General features: G+C 37.5%; 1 protein-coding gene across 7 annotated transcripts in view; it reads right to left on the bottom strand.

Annotated features, from left to right (window-relative positions):
* Nucleotides 1-21,570, bottom strand: part of ITPR2 (inositol 1,4,5-trisphosphate receptor type 2) — a 537,466-nt gene that overhangs the window by 122,399 nt on the left and 393,497 nt on the right. For 6 of the 7 annotated variants that reach the window (XM_064284462.1, XM_064284460.1, XM_064284461.1 and 3 more), the window contains 2 exons: nucleotides 5,326-5,433; nucleotides 392-584 (listed from right to left, as the gene is read on the bottom strand). In XM_064284462.1, coding sequence (XP_064140532.1) covers nucleotides 392-584; nucleotides 5,326-5,433 — 301 coding nt within the window. Of the gene's footprint in view, nucleotides 1-391; nucleotides 585-5,325; nucleotides 5,434-17,206; nucleotides 17,797-21,570 lie in introns of those variants that run through there. The other variant, XM_064284466.1, reaches the window with a different exon arrangement.

Genomic DNA, 21,570 nt, shown 5'->3' with positions numbered 1-21,570 from the left:
CCATCTTATTCACTGGGTGTTAATGCCATTCAGGGCCTATTCACGGACTTCAAACCTGCAGCTGCTCATCTTTTCCTTCAACGGTTGAGACATACAGCTGCAACCCTGCATTTCATAATATTTACAGAACTGTAGGAACATCACTAAAAGATGATCTAATTAGTCGGTGGTTTCTGTTTTCATTAAGCCGCAGGTGTCTCGGCTCAAGTTGTAGACTGAGCTTACACTTCTGAGCCTACCCAGTGATTTCTGTAACATCGGGCTGGCAAGAAATTTAAAAAAAAAAAAATTTTTTTTAAATGAATTGCTACCATGTGTCCCAAAGTACCAATTTATCTAGTATTATGTACAAAACTAACCATTTTAGTTTATTGTCAGCTACAGTACTTACTCCTGATTTTCTTCTGCCACTTCATTTCATTGTAGAGATCCTCTGTTTGCTGGAAAAAGTCGTTCACCTTACTTCCTTGTTCATCCCTTTCCGTTGTATTGAACACACGGAACTTGGACTCCCGAGTGAGGTATTCACATATATTAGGGACAGGAAAAACAATTTGTTCCATGGTCCTATCATGACGAACAATCTGAAAACATTAATTTGCATTTGTTTTAGCCTTTTGGACCCCTCAGTCTTAGACTATTTCTAAGTAAGTTTTCAGCATGCATTTATTAATGATATGTTACTAATGCAGTGATGAAGAAAATGTTCTGGCTTGAAATATCTAAAATAACCCTTTATTGTCCTACTTCATATTTTCTCTTTAATTAGTACCATAACCAGTTGCTGCCAGTCAATTCTAAATCGTGATGACCCCACATGTGTCATAGTAGAATCGTGCTCCACAAGGCTTTCAATGACTAATTTTTCAGAGGTAGATTGCCAGGTCTTTCTTCCTAGGTGCCTCCCTCTAGGTGGACTCAAACCTTCAACCATTTGATTAGCAGGCATGGGAGTTAACCGTACCATCCAGGGACTCCAAACTAAAATTATACTTTATTATAAGTAACAAATACCAGAATCTCTTATTTTTTCTGGATTAGCATTATACTTTTGCCACCCATTTTTATTTCCATGAAGTATAGTGGAGACTAAGAAGTTCTTAATTAGCAAGTCATTGTCTGGATAACCTTAAATGCACTACTTATAATATTTTAGTATGTACCTTGTTCTTAGTCTGTTCTTCCTTAAAAAAAAAAAAAAAGAGCTACTGGACAACAAATAATATATTTAACATAATGTGCTCTGAGTTCTACAAGGAAAGGTTATTTATATGATTAAAATGTTTTCCTGTTCTTAGTAAAACATATTTTTGTAGGTACATCATCCATTTAAGCACATATCCGTATGTAAAAATTCATTATTTTAGATCTCAGTTATTTGGTATTTGGTGATAGTTTAACTTTAAACAAAATATAGGCTGAACATTTTCAGGTGGTTTCACTTTGAAGCAAGCATTTGTGTAGACTAAATTTCAATAAATTACATCTATTATCATGTAGACATATACTGTGCTCAGCCCTGAGGAATGAATCAGATTGGTCTAAGCCAGAAGAGTAATTCTATTTCCCTTTGCCATTGACTGGTCTCGTGGTGGGCATGTGACCTAGCTCTAGAAAATGAGTCATAAGGAGAAATCTCCTAGAGGGTTTCTGGGAAAGATTTTGCTTCCTGGTAAAGGCAGAGAACCATATGAGAAAAACAAAGGCCAAACATACAAAAATAAAAATTCTTTTTTTGTCCATACCCTCTTTCTTCCTATTTACAACAAAAGACTGTGTGAGAATGTGATGCCTGGAACTTTAGCACCCATTTCTCAACCATGAGGTTAACATAAGCATGTTAAAGATGACCTAACAGTAAGACTGAAAAGGCCTGCACCTTTGATGACATCATTGAATCCTTTGATCAATTATAGGACTACCTATCTCTAGTCTTCTCATTATATGAGGTAGTTAAATGATTGTATTATTTAAGCTATTTTCAGTTTGGTGTTCTGTTACTTAAAACTGAAGGCATCCTAACTAATATAATTTATATATACAAACCATATGCTAAGTACTATCATAAAACAAACAAGAATAAGTTTAATGGAAATAAACAAAAATTCCTACTTACAGGATAAAACAATAAATTATACAAAATAAGAAATGGACATATTTGGTATGAAAGGCATTTGTGTGGGCGGAAAAAAGGTTTACATGATTTAATATGCACTACCTCAGGGCAGATTAAAGAAAGAGTGTCATGATTATTATAAACCAAGCCTATATTAAATATTATGTTTGGTTCTGTTTACCACATTTTACAAAGGACACTGACAAACTGGTGGTATTACTGAAGGAAATGGGAATGTGTTAACTATAAAAAAAAAAAAACAAAGATGGATGATTTTTCAATACATTTATTTAACAAATGCTTATTCAGTCCTTGGGTGAGAAGCTATGAAAAATTCAAAGGTGAAAAACAAAACAAAGCCATGAACCTCAACCTACAAGAGCTGGGGGTTTAGTTATCATGATGGTTCTTCAAATGTCAGAGCAAAGTTATCATGTTAAAACCAAATCAAATCTGTTGCCATCGAGTTGATTCCAACTCTTAGCGACCCTGTAGGACAGAGTAGAACTTCCCCATAGAGCACCTGGTGAATTTCAAATGCCGACCTTTTGGTTGGCAGCTGTAACTCTTAATCACTACACCATCATGTTAAGAGGGGAGCAAATGTTCTGAACAGTACATGTTAAAGGAGAGCTAGTTAAAAAAAAAAACTAATTATTAAATTTGTTCAAAATTGGAACAGTATTCCCTGAAATAGTGAGATTTCTATCTTTGGAAGAAGGTAAAGCAGAAGTAGGATCATTACAGAATAATTTCTCCTTGGATGGGAGACCAGATTAGGGAATATACAAGGTCCTTCCTATTATCCAGAGTCTGTGAGTCTATAAAGGAGCCCCAGTGGCACAGTGGCTAAGCACTCAGCTGCTAATTGAAAAATTAGTGGTTCAAACCCACCAGCTGCTCCATGGCAGAAAGATGTGGCAGCCTGCTTCTGTAAAGATTATAGCCTCGGAAACCCTATGGGGCAGTTCTCCTCTGTCCTATAGGGTCAGTATGAGTTGGAATCGACTCGACGGCAATGGGCTACAGGTGAGTCTAGAAGTTATAGACAATTACTTTCAACACTATTCATTGTTGTGGATATGTTCCAGACAAAGTTGAGTTTTGGAAGTACAAAGGAGATCAAGGCCAGACCCTGCCTCAAAAAAGGAGAAAAATGACACATATAAACCTAGCAATATTCCCAGTGATAACAAAAGCCAACAGAATGATCAAAGTGCTGTGGAAGCACAGTGGAATGAAATTAATGAATGCCTGGAGGAAGGAGTGGAGGCTCCTCTGAGAAGGCTGTATGAGCTGGTTTTTGAATGAGCATGAGAATTGCTCAATGTGAGGAATTTATAATATTGGCACAAATGCCTCTTTTCAATCTTGGACTTCCATATCCAACTGCATAGATGCCTCAATGTTACCTCAAATTCAGTTTCTCTAAGAATGGAGAAATGATCTTCCCTTACCTCTTAACCGCCAAATCTGGTATCTTCTAGGATTCCCATGTATGACACTGACTTCAGTCCATTTATTCAAACCAAATGTCTGGGGGCATCCTTGTGCACACCATTTCCCTTACCTTCCATATGTAACTCAACATCAAGCCCTGTCAGTACATATGTAGATTCACCAATCTAGCCATCTTTCATACCACCATCTCTCACCTTTCCTGTTATGATGTTCTCCTGTCTGATCTATCTGCATTCATTCTACTCATTCCCTTTCTAACCCTTTCTCCAGATTTTTTTGAAAAAGCCATTTCTCTTCTAAACCCTCTGTTCTTTCATACTTTCCCCCACCTGAAATCTCCTGCCCAATCTTTAGTAGAGAGAAACTTCTACTCAATCTTTAATATATTCTTAATGGCAACCTTCTCTGTGAAATTAATCCTGAAATCCTGTGGGCAGCTAATGACTGTTTTCTCCATATTTCCTTGGCCCTTTTGTTTACACACTTACTACACAGAAGTGTCTTCTATATGTATGAATTGTGGAAAGTAAGTGATCACTGAACATTTACTGAATGTGCGCATTTACAGCTAATTTTCTCCTCACTGCTGGAAATCTCAGTCTCAAACAATAGCCCCCAAGTCCCTCTCTCTGGCCTGCCCACTTTATCCGCAATGTCCTGAGGATCGCTTCTGATCTCCAGATTTGTATTTTGGCTTCTGGGACCTTCCCAACGAACTTCATGGTTCCATGATCTCATTATATAAATTTCTCCAGCTTCCTAATTTTGCCAGAGTCTCCGTTCCTAAGAACTTGATGTAGTAAGCAACGTTTTTATTACTGGTCCAGCACGTGGTTCCACTAGATCAAGTCTCCCAAGTCTAAGAGCTGCAGTATTATCAATGCTCACAAATGTAAGCAAGGAACCCACTGTGTGATACAAAGTAATAATGCTCATTATTCCAAAGGTTTGACAATAGTAAACAATAAAGTACCAAAACCCCTTGCCATATATCCCAAGTGTTAATAACAGCGATGCCCATCATATACTTTGCAGAAAACTAAAAAACGTCTGCCAATGAGTATGAAGTATACATGTAAATTAGAAGTTACAATCGTCAACTTCTCTGCTCACTTCTGCCTGATTAGCTCTGTGAACTAGTGTCAAAATGACACCATAGTTAGTAAATGACAGCCAGATGGGCCTCAGGGCACACAACGGTAAGCTCATGTTGACCCACGGCAACTTCACTGCCACCAGCATTCAAACGTGTCATTACGGAGGGTGGAGGGATCGGAAAAGAGAAACTGTGAAACCAATGCAAGCTTATGCTACTGATGTGAAAACTTCGTTAGTGTCTTCTGTGTTCCCTTCACTTTTGACACTTTCTCAAGAAACAAAGATTTCTATTTTAATAAGCCTTCTACAATTTTTTTAAAAGAAGCCTTTTCTCGGATGATAGCTTCTATTATGATAATCCTATCTCTTTCTGGGTAAAACATCACTGCTTTGCAATGACTGCCTTCTCAATAAAAAAAAAAAAAAAAGAAAGAAAATTTACATATAGTTCAGGTTTAAAAAAAAACTGAAAAACGTGCACACCAGTTTCTCATAGATCACTCACATCTCGTTTTGGAGTAGATACTTCTACAGTACAAATCACCATTCTGTTTCATTTTTTTTGGAAAAATGATGAAAATGGTTTGAAGTAGAAAGTAAGCATATATATTTACAGTTCATCCTTTTCAAGAAAAAAAATAGATTGTTACCTCAATCTGTGCAGTGTGGTTGGCATAATATTTTAAGGCTTCGTCTCCTTCATCTGGATCCAATCCTGGTTTGAGCATCTGCTGTAATAGTTTATTGTGGCGGGCCAACTAGAGGAAAAAGATAAAGGTTTTAGGGTTTTTTTTTCCATTTACTGGGAAATTACTTTTTCCACTTGTACACATAGCTTCACAGTCCTGGGGTTAATGGTAATGAACTGGATTTCAAGAAAGCATGTCTACGTGAAAAGTGAAATCACAGGATCAGCTGTTATTAGTACATGAATCTTACATTTTTATTTGGAGGTATGCATATTCTTAGCATGAGAAGACTGTGCTTTACTCATAGTAGGAACTCAATTAATACTTATTGGATTTATATCTTCAATAAGTGTATAATTGTGCCAGCAGCAAGAATGCCTGCTGTGCTATATAAATGATGGAGCCCTGGTGGTGCAGTGGTTAAGAGTTTGGCTGCTAACCAAAAGGTTGGCAGTTCAAATCCACCAGCCATTCCTTGGAAACCCTATGGGGGCAGTTCTACTGTCCTATAAATGATACTCCCTATAACAAATTTAAACTTCATGAAACATAAAACAACTAGGTCAACAGTATGGTAGTTCAGCGTGTAGTGGTAGAAGTATAAGTGGTAGCTTCCTACATACACATAAATAACCCAAAAAATAAAATAGCTATAATTCAGAAGGCTTTCTCTTATAGCATCTAATCACAACTCTGTACTAGTAGTTTGTATGAAAGTCCTACATTTCTGCATATTCATATGTCAAAACTGGTGCTTTACGGGTATAGATCTCAGTTTTACTGTAATCAAAACTGAGCATTTAAAAACCAAAGATTTCACCATAAATTATTTTAAACTGTTCTTGGTAGAAGTAATCTTTTTCTAGCATTTTACTGTCTGTGGTGTTTGTTGGCTAGTTCTCTCACTTCGTAGATAATTGATATATATACATACACATACATATATATATATATACACATATATATATACACACACACACACACATACGTACTGCCTTAAATGTCTCTTTTATGGTTGTTTGGAGCCCTGGTTAAGCATTCAGCTACTAACTCTGCCCTATAGGGTTGCTATGAGTTGGAATGGATTCGGCAGCAGTGGGTTTGTTTTTTTGGTTTTTGAGACCTGGTGGCACAGTGGTTAAGAACTTGACTGCTAACCAAAAGGTCAGCAGTTCGAATTTACCACCTGCTCCTTGGAAGCCCTATGGGGCAGTTCTACTCTACCTTATATAGATTTGAATTGGAATTGGAATTGATGGCAATGTGCTTTTTCTTATTTTTAAAACAATTCTTGGAATCTTGGAATGCTTTCCACCTTTCAATTAACTATTCTATTTATGCCTCACATTCCCTGCAGGCTGATGATAGTGCTGATTCTGCCATATAATTATTTCACTCCTAGAACCACCTCTTATTTTGTGCCAGGCTGTGTCCTAAACACTTTAAGTACATGATCTCATTTGATCCTTCTAAGAAATCCTGGGATAGGCACTGTTACTACACCCATTTTATAGTTGGGGAAATTGAGGCACAAAAATTAAAGGACTTGTTTGTGTTAATGTAGCTAAGAAATGTTTGACCAGTATTGAAATCAGCAGTGTGGTTCTAGATTCAGTATTCTTATCAACATTATAGAACAATAAATAAGTCTTCCTGTTATTCATGAGATTTTAACAAAAATTTTGATTCTAAAGAATGGAGATAAATTTTAAACAATAATCCAGAACCTATATACCCAAAAGGACATTACCCTACCAAGTGGTAATTTGGTAAGTTAAATATTCATCCCATTGACACTATCCTAGTGAAAATTGTTTTTGAAACTATTATTTTAGAATTGCCTTTCAGGATAATTTATAAGTCACTTAAGAAAACCATGGTCATGAAACTTGGCATGACTTGTAGGTGTTTCTAGAAATCAAAATGAGTTTCAAAGGATAAAATCATTTAGATGCTTTAGCATATGTTTTAAGAAATGGCAAAAACGTGGCCAGCCAGTTCTTGAAGGTAAACCTGGCATGATTTGTTGCTTGATTAAACCTGGGTCATGAGGCAAAGACAGGAGTTAATGACAACACCAAGATTACTGACCTGGGCAATTAAATGTTCAGAAATATCACTTCCTAAGGAAAAATGCAGGAGAAGCATATTTAGAAGTGAAAAAATCAATACTCTAGTTTTGGACACATGAAGCTTTAGATGTTGAGTATCTATGCCATCTACTGCCGTCAAGCTGATTCTGACTTATAGTGACCTTATAGGCCAGAGCAGAACTGCCCTATAGGGTTTCTAAGGCTGTTATCTTTACAGAAGCAGACTGCCACAACTTTCTCCCCTGAAGCAGCTGGTGGGTTCAAATTGCCAACCTTTTAATTATAAGCCATGTGCTTAACCACTGTACCACCAGGGCTCCTTAGTGTTGAGTAGGCATCCAAAATGAGACACGAGGCAGGCTGTTGAGCTTCTGGGCAGAGGTCTGGGCTAATCTAGGTGGTCATCACTGTGGTATATTTAAAATCATGGGCCTTCATAACATCACCTAGGAGTGGGCTTAGATACAGAAAAAAAGTCCAAGGAATTCCGGCAGAGGTTAGAAAGGTGAAAGGCATCAGCAAAGATGAAGAGAAAGTTGACCTAGTGAGGTAGGAACAAAGACATTCAAGCCAGATGTCCTGGCAGTCAAGTGAAGAAAGAATTTCAAGGCAGAGAAAGTGATCATCTGTGTCAAATATTTCTGGTAAGTCAAATCAAATGAGTACTGGGAAATGGTCATTTGTTTTAGCAACTTAGAAGTCACTGGCAACTTTGACAGCAGCAGTTTCAGGGGACTGATCAACAACAAAGTAGTGAGTTTAAATAAGAATGGAAGGGGGAGAGTGCTGACACATTACAGGGGTTGCAACCAATGTCATAAAACAATTTGTGTATAAATTTTTGAATGAGAAACTAATTTGCTCTGTAAACTTTCACCTAAAGCACAATGAAATTAAAAAAAAAAAGTTTAGAAAAACAAAAGAATGGGAGGAAAGTAAGTATAATCAATAAGTGTGAGTATAGACAACTCTTTTGAGGAATATTGCTGCAAAAGGAAACAAGAAAAAAGATGGCAGCTAGAGAATGGGGAGGAGCCCTGGTGGCGCAGTGGTTAAGTGCTACAGCTGCTAACCAAAAGGTTGGCAGTTGGAATCCACCAGTCACTCCTCGGAAAACCTATGAGGCAGTTCTACTCTGTGCTATAGGGTCCCTATAAGTTGAAATCAACTGGACTCCATGACAATGGGTAAAGAGGGGTTGGGATAAAGAGAAGGTTCTTTTAACATGGGGGATACAATATTGTGTTTGTTTGAGAGAGTGGAAACACTGACTCCCGCGACACCTTGACTAGGTGAGAGTGGAACAATTCAGTACATATGTGGAAGTGTTTGCCTTAGATAGAAACAAATTCACCCTTAGTGACAGCAGAGAATGTGGGCATAAATTCAGGAGGGCTGGCAGTTGTGATGATGGGGATATGTAGAAGTTCTTCCTGTTTACTTTTCAGTGAAGAGGAAGCTGATGATGAGGATGATAGAGGAGGTGTTGGAAATGTGAGGAAGAGAAAATATGAAACAGTCAGCAAGGGGGAGTAAAGGGACTTGGCAAATGTATTAGGATTGCTGGGGAGCCCAAAGGGTCTCCTGTATGCTATGGTCAGGAATTTAAAGTGAGGCAATAAGCAAGTTTGTACGTTTTTCCCCAAAGACATTCAGCTCCCTAGGTGCAGAGATAGCATTGCCAGAGAATTTTAATTAATGAGATCTGTGGTTTTGTGAGGAGCCCTGGTAGCACAGTGGTTAAAGGGTTCACCCGCTAACCTAAAAATTGGCAGTTCGAACCCACCAGTCATTCAGCAGGAGAAAGAAGTGGCAGTCTTCTTCTGTAAATATTTATAGTCTTGGAAACCCTATGGGAGCAGTTGTATTCTATCCTACAGGGTGGCTATGAGTCAGAAATGACTTGATGGCAAGGGGTTTGATTTGGTGGTTTTGCTAGGTGAGGACAGTAATAAACATATACATAAAAAGATGGAAGAAGTTATGGGTCTATGCAAGGAATTTAATTCAGACCATGGAACTTAAGGAAACTCTGGTAGCATAGTGGTTAAGAGCTTTAGCTGCTAACCAAAAGGTTGGCAGTTCAAATCCACTAGGCGCTCCCTGGAAACCATATGGGGCAGTTCTACTCTGTCCTATAGGGTCGCTATAGTTGGAATCGACTTGAGGGCAACGGATTTTTCTTTTTTCTTTTTTTTGGTATGGAACTTAAATTGAATAAAGATGGAAGTGAGGCTAGAAGGGACAGTGAAAAGGTGGAAGGATAATGGATTATAGGTTCTAGTGTGGTAAAAAAATGTGCTGGAGTTGAGGTGCTAGAAGGAATGCTAGTTAGGGATGCTTGAAATGGACACTATAGACAGGGTGCAGGGTAAAGTGATTAGTAATAATAAGGTTTCAGGTGTGGCCATACATCTATAACTGAATTGCTTTTCACACCTCCACCACTACTATCCTGGTTTGAGCCACCAGCTTCTCTCACCTGGAACACTATGACAGCCTTTTAACTGGTCTCCTTGCTCTATCCTTGTTCTCCACAGTCTATGCTCAACACAGGAGCTGGAGTGATTTTTGTGGTCAGAACCAGTCTCTTTCCTGCTCACACCCTTCTGATGGCCGGCATCTTAGAGTTAAGCCATAGCACTCCCCATGGCCAATAAGGACCTACATAATCTGACTCTGCTATCTTTCTCAACTCCTCTCCTACAACCCTCCCCACTGATGCCTCTGCCCCCGCAAAGGCTCCTTGCTGTTCCTTAAACCCAAGAAACATGTTTCCATGTCAGGGCTTTTGCAGTTGCTGTTCCCTCTACCTGGGTTCTCTTTCTCTAAAGATCTGCTTGCCTTACTCCCTCCACCTACTTCAGGACCCCTTTCAAATATCATCTTATCCATAACCACATTTGAAAGATCAACCCACTCGCCTCCCCTGGCACATCTATCCCTATTTCTTGCTTTGTTCTTCTCCATAACAACTATTTTGACCTGATATAGTATATTTTGTAATTGATTTGTTTCTTAACTATTTCTCCCCTGTAAGAAAGTAAGCTTACATTCTTATGGACTTGGATTTTCATTTGTTTTGTTCACTGCTATATTCCCAAGGCTTAGAATAATATCTACAACATTGTAGGTGCTCAACACAGATTTGTTTAATCAAATGAATTTAAGTATAGGAACTCTCGAAATCGTAAATAATTGATAGCTTCCCAAGATGCAACATTAATTTGAATAACTTCTTATTAATTTATTTATTTAAAAGCTTTTACTTTCTTATAGTCACTTTATAGTGTAACAAATTGCTACGGTTATTTTAAGAAACCAATAATGCTATTTTAAATGATGCAATTAATAATAAAGGAATCCATACAGGTGATTTTAATTTAGGATATCTTGCTTACTAGAAATATTTCAGGATCTCTTCCGTCCCTGTAGTCTTAATGAGATAACTCTACATGTGTATTGTATTATTGCAGATAACAAACAAACAAACAAACAAACAAAAAACTCACTGCTGTTGATTTCATTCTGACTCATAGCGACCCTATAGGACAGAGTAGAACTGCCCCATAGAGTTTCCAAGGAGCACTTGGTGGATTTGAACTGCTGACCTTTTGGTTAGCAGCTGCAGCCCTTAACCACTATGCCACCAGGGTTTCCTATTGTATCTTAGCAACTATTATTTTTCTCCAGTGGGTTGTAACATCCTCACAGAAGAGGGCCTGGTCTAATTAATTCCTCTGTGTTTTCTTGAGCCACGAATAGTACTTGGTACATAAAATAGATTCAATAAATACTTTTTGAGCCAATGAAGAAATGGGCTAATTAATGACTTATTCATTTTGTGTTTAGTGAGTAAGGGCTCTTAAATCCCAGTGAATTAACTCTCTTGTTTCCTCCTCTCTAAAAAAGGAAAACCAAAGAAATATGATTAGAGATCAAATGATAGTATAATTCCTCGTGTTTGCAGAAATAAAATTTTAATATTTTTCCTTATTTCATAGTTATTTACGTACTTATATCTCTTCTGCTAGACTTAAGCTATTTGGAGGAAGGCTCTGGGCATTCAATTTGTGTTGAATTGAACCCTATATGATAAAGCAAGGACAGCATCCCTGTAATGTATACAAAATACAAAAGATTAAGGACTAGTTTGATGATTCTGAAACTTGTGAAAATGACTAGTGCCAATATAGAGCTCTTGGTCCAAATACACAGTTTACTGAAAGCACAGTACAACTTCCCAGAGACCAATTAAGTTATGTCCATAGTTTTTTAAAGTTTAGTCCCCTATATATATATTCCTATTAAAAATATTCTGTAGAATGACAACACTGCCAGCCAAAGACATTCAGTTTTGTTAGTGGTAGGTTCTTTATGGTAAGTACATTTGGCATAGCATATTCTGCAATGTACCCTTACATGATATAAATAAAGAGAAATAATGGCATTCACAGAAACAATAGCATCATTTACTATTATGCAGTTTGAAAAACTAAAGATGAAAACACATAGTAAGTTTTTGGACAAGTATGGCACATCTGTGGAGAGTTGTCACAGTAAGAAATCTAATTTAAAAACAGCTGGGGGAAAAACCAGGTAACGAACATACTCAAGGACAGCTGTCTTATGAAACTCAACTCCTCTATTAAAAGCAACCCTCACAATAGTTTTTGAAATTAGCTGATGTCACTATACTACATGGTCTCGAAATCCAAACAACAATGAATTTAGTAATAATGGGGATCTAACATGGGCAACAATACTGACTGTTAACATGGACGACAACACTGACTGTTAAAAGGGAGTAATACCATAGGTGGGAAATTTCTAGATCCTAGAAATATTTGTAATCCACAACAATATTAGTCAAAATAGTAGCAACTGTTTCATATATGGTGAGGACATAGTGTCCATCTCTGGCATACCTACTTTGTATGTGATGCCAAAAGAATCTTACCAATAAAAGACTCTTATTAGTTCATGATTACAATTAGAAATAATGAGGTCTGAGATAATTTGTCATTTATCATAATATTAATATTTAAAACAAAATGCAATGCAGCACATGGGCAGGTATAGGCCTATTTATTAGTGGAGAAGGGATAAAAAGCATTTGGGGATAGTTAGCCTGATAAAAGAATAAAGACATATCCCCCACAGGGAAAGACTGCCAAGAAGGGCTAGGAATTCTTTCATTATATGTTGAAAGGAAAATCATGTACCTCATTATTAATCATGACATATTTGCAATTTAGTTGAATACATATGCAACACTAAACAGAAATTAAAATATGCATATGTAAACATACATAAAATACATACACACTCATAAATACAAGCCTTATACACAAACACATACAATACAGCAGGGTCTTTGAGAAACATCACAGGCTTCTCCAAATCCAAGGCTGGGGAATAAAGTGAGACATAGGTTTTTCATTTTTAGTGGCATTCCTTATTAAGCCATTTACATTTCTCTTCTTATCATTGGGATCTTAATGTTTTGGTCCAAGTAAGGATGGAGTAAAAAAAAATCAAGAAATTGCACTCAAATGATATTCAACAAGAGTTACTCTTTGACACTTCTCATCTGTGGGTTTTTTTCATGCAAGTTCCACTTTTATTAATTGGCAAAACTGTAACACAGTAATTGGCTTTTCAAAGATCACAAAGTGAGCCTACACCTGAAGTCAGAATAATTGCCTTTTTTTTAGATGTTTAGGTTAATAATTATACAACACTTTAATACCAAATACTGTTCCTGTTTGAAAGATATCAGCAGAAGAAGTATAAATTAAGGTCTTACATATTTTAATATGTTTAAACTCAAATTTCTGACACATTGATTTTTCAGACCCTCATGGCACAGTGGTTAAGAGCTCAGCTGCGAACCATAAAATTGGCAGTTTGAATCCACCAGGCACTCCCTGGAAACTCTATGGGGCAGTTCTACTGTGTCCTACAGGGTTGCTATGAGTTGGAATCGACTTGACAGCAATGGTTTTTTTTTTTTTTTTTTTAATACAGAAGCTCCAAGTTTTCTAAACATCTATTTTTCCTCTTATTTTGTGATCTTGTTATACATGCAAAGCACAGTTCCAGCTGTTATGGGACTATAGATATAAGACTTATTTTCCTCCTTCAAACAACCTAATTGGAGAAATTAAGACAATTACAGAAATTGTGATTAATACAAGGGGAAACAAGGACAAAATTACAAGGAATCACATTTTGGTTGGTGGGACTAGGAAAGGAATCTATAAAAAATGCATTTGATAAAGGTTTTAAAGAGTAGATACAATGTCCACAGGTAGAAAGAGGGGAGAAGAAGAAAAATAAGGAAGCCATTCTGTGCAGAGGGAGGGCTCTGTATGAACAAAGTCAGGAGGGTGGAAAGCTCATGGTGTGCTTTAGCTGTACTTAATACTCCAGGTTGGCTGGAACGTAGAATAAATTTAGCTTAGTGACTGATAGGAATAGAAAGGGAATTTGGAGCCATATTAAATGCTCATGTTGGAATAGAGGATACAAACCATAAATTTTTTTCTTAACCATGGCAAGATAAACTGAGATCCTCATGCCCATTCTTTTCTGTTAGAAAAGGGATTTGGGGATTAGAGAGAGTTTAGTTGGCAATGGAGCCATCTGTCCAGACCTACTCTCAGTACTGCGGCAGTCCTTCATATAGAAAACAGCCCAAAGAAGAAATAACTGTTCTTTAGGATGCTTATGCCAGATTACTACTGTTAGGAGTCAGGTTAAAGTCCTGTCAAGAAGAAAAAAGAGGCTTTCTCACATGAGACCGGACTGTGTGGTCTCAATACTCACCAAAGCACGGGTGTTTGCACTTAGATATTTTAGAAGGAAATCAGGAGGAGCCGTTGCTAGTAAAGCGAAACCCACCCCTAGAGCTGAAGTACACTCTCTCCACTTCAGAGTCAACAGAATCTAGGCAACGGGCAATGCCCATTAATACCCAGTGGAAGTCTAAGATTAAACACTGCAAGATTTGTGATGGCAGCAAGCAAGGGCCCTTTTCTCAAGGAGGAAATGGTACAGTTTCCCCTCAAAAAAGGGGGTGAGAGCACTAAAGAGCTGGAGTGGGTGGGTGGGTAAAGCAGGTGGAGAAGAAATGGGGAAGAGTATTATAGGTGGGCAGTGGGAAGCAGATAAGACTACTGATTCCCCACCAAAGGGCAGAAAGGAATGGACTAGTTGGAAAAACTAACAAATCTCAATCTTTCTTAAAATATTACTGTCCTTTTTTATTTTTTTCCTTTCCCAGACTTCCTCATCCTTTAGCCGAGCAGAGTTGTCTGTATAGTCTCGAGCAGAATTAGAATCATAACTAGCATGGAAGGAGGAAAAAAAAAACAATGCTCGTTTTTCTGAACTTCCAAAATAGGCTCTTGAAAATCAAAAGAGAAGGTCCTGAGGAGATGGTGGCAAAGAGGAAAGTGTGGGAATGGAGAGGAAAGAGAAAAGAGACTAGAGAGAAATATGGTCTGGCAAACCTGGGGAGGGAAACAGAACAAACAAATGAGCACTCTGAAGACAGCTGTGGAGGATTCATGGCCCACCAGACCTGAAGGGTCACAGATTGAAAGGCAAGAATGAGATTTCAAGACTGTTTTCTCTCACCAAAACAACCACAGGGAAGTAAGGAATTGGCCTCTGTCCTTAGCAAGAGTGAAAGAGGGACCTTGGAACACCAGTATTATTCTACACAATAGCATCTTTATCCAAGGTGTTTAAAAGCATTGTTTTATTTCTCTAACATCTAAATCCTTTATGGTTCTTAGAGGTCAGTCTACTATTCCCATTATAATAGTGGCCAGACTGAGAAAAAGATATGTATAAAATGACAAGAAATTGTTCTTGTTGTCGTTAGGTGCTGTTGAGTTGGTTCTGACTCATAGCAGCCCTACGAATAACAGAACGAAACTCTGCCCAATCCTACGCCATCCTCACCATCATTGCTATGTTTGAGACCATTACTGCAGCCACTGCGTCAGTCCATCTTATTGAGGGTTTTCCTTTTTCACAGACCCTCTACTTCACCATGCTTCATGTCCTTCTCCAGGGACTGATCCCTCCTGATAACATGTCCAAAGTTAAGTGAGAGGACTCTCACTATCCTCGCTTCTAAGAAGCATTCTGGTTGTAATTCTTTCAAGACAGATTTGTTCGTTCTTCTGGTAATCCATGTATATTCAATATTCTTCCTCAACACAGTAATTCAAAGGAGTCAATTCTTACTTGGTCTTCCTTACCCGTTGTCGGGCTTTCACATGCATATGAGGCGATTGAAAATAACATGGCTTGGGTCAGGAGCACATTAGTCCTCAAAGTGACATGTTTGCTCTTTAACACTTTAAACAGATCTTTTGCAGCAGATTTTCCAAAAGCAATATGTCCTTTGACTTCTTGACTGCTGCTTTCAGGGGCACTGATTGTGGGTCCAAGACAAATGAAATCCTTGACAACCTCAATATTTTCTGTTTACCATGATGTTGCTTATTGGTTCAGTTGTGAGGACTTTTGTTTCCTTTATATTGAGGTATGTTGAGGTGTGATCTATATTTGAAGGCTGTAGTCTTTGATCTTCACCCGCAAGTGCATCAAGTCCTCTTCACTCTCAGCAAGGTTGTGTCATCTGCACATTGCAGGTTGTTAATGAGTCTTCCTCCAATTCTGATGCCACGTTCTTCTTCATATAGTCCAGATTCTCAGATTACTTGTTCAGCATAGAGATTAAACAAGTATAGTGAAAGGATACAGCCCTGATATACACCTTTCTTGCCTTTAAACCACGCAGTATCCTCTTGTTCTATTCGAACGACTGCTTCTTGATGTGTGTTCAGGTTTCTCATGAGCACAGTTAAGTGTTCTGGAATTCCTATTCTTTGAAATGTTATCCATAATTTGTTATGATCCACAGAGTCAAATGCCTTTATATACTCAATAAAACACAGGTAAACATCTTTCTGGTATTCTCTACTTTTAGTCATGATCCATCTGACATCAGCAATGATATCTCTCATTCCACATCCTCTTCTGAATCTGCCTGGACTTTCTGCAATTCCCTGTTGATGTACCGCTGCAACTGTTTTTTAATTATCTTCAGCAAATTTTACTTGTGTGTGACATTAATGATATTGCTTGATAATTTCCTCATTCTTTTGGATCACCTTCCTTTGGAATGGGCACTAATATGGATCTCTTCTAGTCAATTGGCCAGGTAGCAGTCTTCCAAATTACTTGGCATAGATGAATGAGTGCTTCCAACATTGCATCCATTTGTTGAAACATCTGAACTGCTATTCCATCAATTCCTGGAGCCTTGTTTTTCCCCAATGCCTCCAGTACAGCTTGGACTTCTTCCTTCAGGACCATCAGTTCTTGATCATATGTTACCTCCTGAAGTGGCTGAACGTTGACCAATTCTTTTTGGTACACCTACTCTATGTATTCCTTTCCTTCCATCTTCTTTTGATGCTTCCTGCATCATTCAATATTTTGCCCATCAAACCAAACCCAACCAGTTGCCCTAGAGTCGGTTCCAACTCCTAGCGACCCTATAGGACAGAGTAAAACTGCCCCATAAGGTTTCCAAGGAGCAACTGATAGATTCAAAGTGCTGATCTTTTGGTTAGCAGTTGAACTCTTAACCACTAGGCTAGCAGGGCTCCATTTTGCCCATAAAAAAAAAAAAAATAGAATCCTTCAATATTGCAACTTGAGAGTTGAATTTTTTTCTTCAGTTCTTTCAGCTTGAGAAATGTTGAGTGTGTTCTTGCCTTTTGGTTTTCAAACTCCAGGTCTTTGCACATTTCATTATAATACTTTGTCTTCTTGAGCCATCCTTTGAAATTTTCTGTTTAGCTCTTTTATTTCATCATTTCTTCCATTCATTTTAGCTATTCTACATTCAAGACCAAGTTTCAGTCTCTCTTCTGACATCCAATTCAGTCTTTTCTTTCTTCCCTGTCTTTTAAATGATCTTTAGCTTTCTTCATGTATGATGTCCTTGATGTCATCTCACAATTCATCTGGTCTTCATCATTAATATTCCATGCATCAAATCTACTCGTGAGATCTAACTCAGGTGGGATATACTCAAGACCGTACTTTGGCTCTTATGAACATGATTTAATTTTCTTCAGCTTCAACTTGAACTTGCATATGAACACTTGATGATCTGCTCTGCAGTCAGCCTGTGGCCTTGTTCTGACTGATGATATTGAGCTTCTCCATCATCTCTTTCCACAGATGTAGTCTACTTGATTCCTCCGTAGTCCATCTGGCGAAGTCCATGTGTACAGTAGCATTTATGCTGTTGAAAAAAGGTATCTGCAATGAATAGTTCATTGGTCTTGCAAAATTCTATCATGCAGTCTCCTGTGTCATTTCTATCACCAAGGCAATATTTTTCAACTACCAATCTTTCTTCCTTGTTCCAACTTTCACATTCCAATCACCAGGAATTATCAATGAATCTTGATTCCATGCTTGATCAATTTCAGACTACAGAAGTTGGTAAAAATCATCCATTTTTTCATCTTCATGAAAGGAGTGGATAAGCAAAATTATCTTCTAAAATAAACTTTTTCCCTACAAGTAAGTCAACTTATTCTTTATTTTCATGTTCTCAACTAAAACAGGCTCATACCTTCTCCTACTTGAATACTTCAGAAGCTACTAATTTTAAGATTATACAAAAAGTTTTAAGGAAAAATATCTGCCATTTTACATTTTTTCATTTAAAATTTAATGAAGTAAAATGCTTAATTATTTCTGGTATCAGTGTAAGAATATACTTTGATACTTTCTGAATGGCTAAAACTACTTTAAAACAAATAATACATAAGTCATCATATCTGAAACCAGTGTTTCATTAAAATTTTCTGAATTTATCATTGGTGCAGTGTTTTATTCAAAATAAGTAAGACATTTTGGTGTAGGGAAGTAAGAAAAGAAGATAATTCTATTTTAAGTCATTTGTAGACGTTTAGTGGGGTTATTCAAAATTCTAACAAATAAGAAACAGAAGGTAGCAACAGGTGTGAGGGAAGCCCCAGAATGATGCATTCTTGGTGTTTTTGCTTTTGCTCCACAGAACTGATGAAATAGAGGCATTTCTTCAGGCTCCATTTCTTTTTGATGCAACTAAAGAGAAGTCTTTGAAATTTCTGGGTCTCATTATTCCCATCAAAGAAGTAATATATTTTGTTCAGATCCAGAGATCAGAGGATAATATCACTTTAGTTGCTTCTTCAAGCATCTAGACGTTAATTTGCTGGATATTTCCCATTTTTAACATCTACATCCCCTCTCTTATGATTTTTCAAATATCATCTGGGAAACAGTAGCTGAACACAAGCGTCCTTCTCCTTAATAATTCAGATGATGGTATGTGAGTGTGAAATATTTTTTGTTTGATTTTTTTGTGTGTGTCTCCCTCACTTAGAATATAAGTTCCAAGAGGACAGGACTTTGTTTTGTTCACTGTGGTATCCTATGCATCTAGAACAGTGGCTGGCACAGAACAGTTGCCTAATAAATACTTGTCGAATGAGTGGCTGGCTGGCTGGCTGGCTGGCTGGCTGGCTGGCTGGCTGGCTGGCTGGCTGGCTGGCTGGCTGGCTGGCTGGGTGGGTGGGTGGATGGGTGGATGGGTGGATGGGTGGATGGGTAGATGGATGGATGGATGGATGGCAGGCAGGCATAGAGTTCTTTTTTTTTTGTTCTTAGGTCCATTTTTAACGGTACATGTGTTTAATTTTCCAAAAGAGAATGATTTTTAGTAAATATTGATTGAATTTCAGTACTATTTATAAATACAAAAAATATTTTAATTTCTATTTCTGAAATAAACTACTAACTTATTTAAACAGTAAAGAAAATAGGAATTGTAGCATTACTCACCTCTTTAAAAGCATAATGATTCTTCCACTGTTTCTGGTGGCCTTTTTTTTTTTTTTTTTTTTTTGTCTAGGACAAGCACCAAGAGATAAATAAAGCCATCCATCTTTTTGAGGCCTTTGACCCTATTAGAACAGTCCTTGTGGTTGACCAGAAAACCTTAGAGAGCCATTGCTCTCAAAATAATTGCTGGAGCAAGTGAGTTTATTATCCATACTAGGGACTATTTCTGGTTTGCCAATGACCTTTCATGGGAGCACATACTAGTCACTCGGCCTTTTTATGTTTAATTTACCTAGCTATGAAATAACAATAATACCTATCATGATATATCAAAGTGAATTACTGGATGATCCATGCTCCTGATACTCCTTAAATTCCTGAACCAATGAGGCTTAGTGAAGAGCTCAGTTTTACTATTCTATTCTTCTTTATCACATACCTATTCTAAGAATGAGTCAATTGCTTTTCTGCTGCTCATCGTCCTGACAAAGCCATTTTAAAGTGTGTTAATTAAAGGCTCAGAATTATAATGATGAGTTCCACAATAGTTCTCATACTGTCAATGTGCTCAGAAATCCAACCTGAAGTGCACAAATTAGACAGATATAAAATTGGGGGTGGAATAGGGGAGTTGAGAGGAAGCACTATGAGATGATTTTTAGGAACTTTAAACTCAATTTCTTGAAAGCATTTCAACTTCAGGTTCCTTCAGCTTTCTATTTTTGAGTTTCATTAGACTGAGAAATATCATGCCATTGCTGTCTCTATGTTTACCTGTCTAATCCACAGCTGCTAAAAGAAAAAAAAAAAAAGATCAGCTTTTGTTAGGTACCCAAAACCCACTGCCGTCGGTACAGTCGTTCCCAAAAGTGAGAGAATCACGGTTCAAATGAACTTCTGCATTTCAAAGGCAAAACTAATAAAGGAGGAAATGAGGTGGCAAGCTGAATTTCAACTCTAAGTAAGGATTCAAATCAGTTGAATCAAACTGAAAAGAGACAGAGAATTTTGCACAAATGTATTACGTTACTTGTTCATTCTGTGACATCCAACACCTTTTAAATGTTATCTAGTCATTCAGAAGTTAAATTATGCAGATTCAAATGAAAAGATGAAGCCAGGCCATGCAAAGAAAAGGGAGAACGGGAAAAAAGAAAATTCTGACACACTCATTTAAAAAAAAACTTGTTCTCCTTTCTTAAAATAATTATATGTATAGCTACCTGGTAAAGAAGACAAATTTAAAGATACAGGAACTGAGCATAAACATATAGCTACTGGGGACAAAGTGATTGCCTTCATTATAAACTTCTTTTGGCATTTTATGATGAGGTCATGAATTATACCATGCAGCTATATATAATTAATATTGTCAGATCCATATAGCACTTTATAGTGCAAACTTAGTATAACAAAAGACCCACTTCTCCCAATCCAGTGCCAAAAACCTCCTTTTATCTTAGGAAGGCCTAGTGGTGCAGTGGTTAAGAACTTGGCTGCTAACCAAAAGGTCAGTGGTTCAACTCCACCAGTGGCTCCTTGGACACCTTATGTCGCAGTTCTACTCTGTCCTATAGGGTCGCTATGAGTTGGAATTGACTTGATGGCAATAGGTATATCTTTTGCAAGCATGAGGTAAATATAATATGCAATAAGATAAAATAAAATAAAAATGTCATGTATGTTCTACCAAAAATATCTAATGAGCCCCCTGGTGTGTGCCAACTAATTTTCTAGGCTTTGAGGTTATAATAACAAACAAAACAGACTGAAGTCTTTGCCCTCAAGGAGCTTACTTTCTGGCAGTGGGGGAGATATAAACAAATAAAATATGCAGTCAATCAAAATGTGAAAGTGCTAAGGAGAGAATAAAGTATAGAATGGGAGTAATGAGCACCAGGGGGATGGAGGTTGCCATTTTCAATCAAAGAGAATCAAAAAGCCACAGGCCATTTTAGTAGGAACCTAAAAGGCAGAAGAAACAAAGTTCAAAGACATAAAACAGGACTGTGTTTTTTGGTTTCAAAGCACAGCCAGTGCAGCTTGAGCTGAGTTAAGAAAGAAGGAAAGAAGCCATGAGTCAAAGAGCTGGGCAGAGGGGGAAAAGAGAGACAAGGTCATGTTGGAAGGCTTTAGAAGCCAATGCCAATATTTGACTTTTGCTCAGAAATGGGAAGTATTA

This window comes from Loxodonta africana, chromosome 4 (genome assembly GCF_030014295.1).
Source record: "Loxodonta africana isolate mLoxAfr1 chromosome 4, mLoxAfr1.hap2, whole genome shotgun sequence".
NCBI classification, from domain to species: Eukaryota; Metazoa; Chordata; class Mammalia; order Proboscidea; family Elephantidae; genus Loxodonta; species Loxodonta africana.
This window is presented reverse-complemented; position numbering and strand designations above follow the sequence as displayed.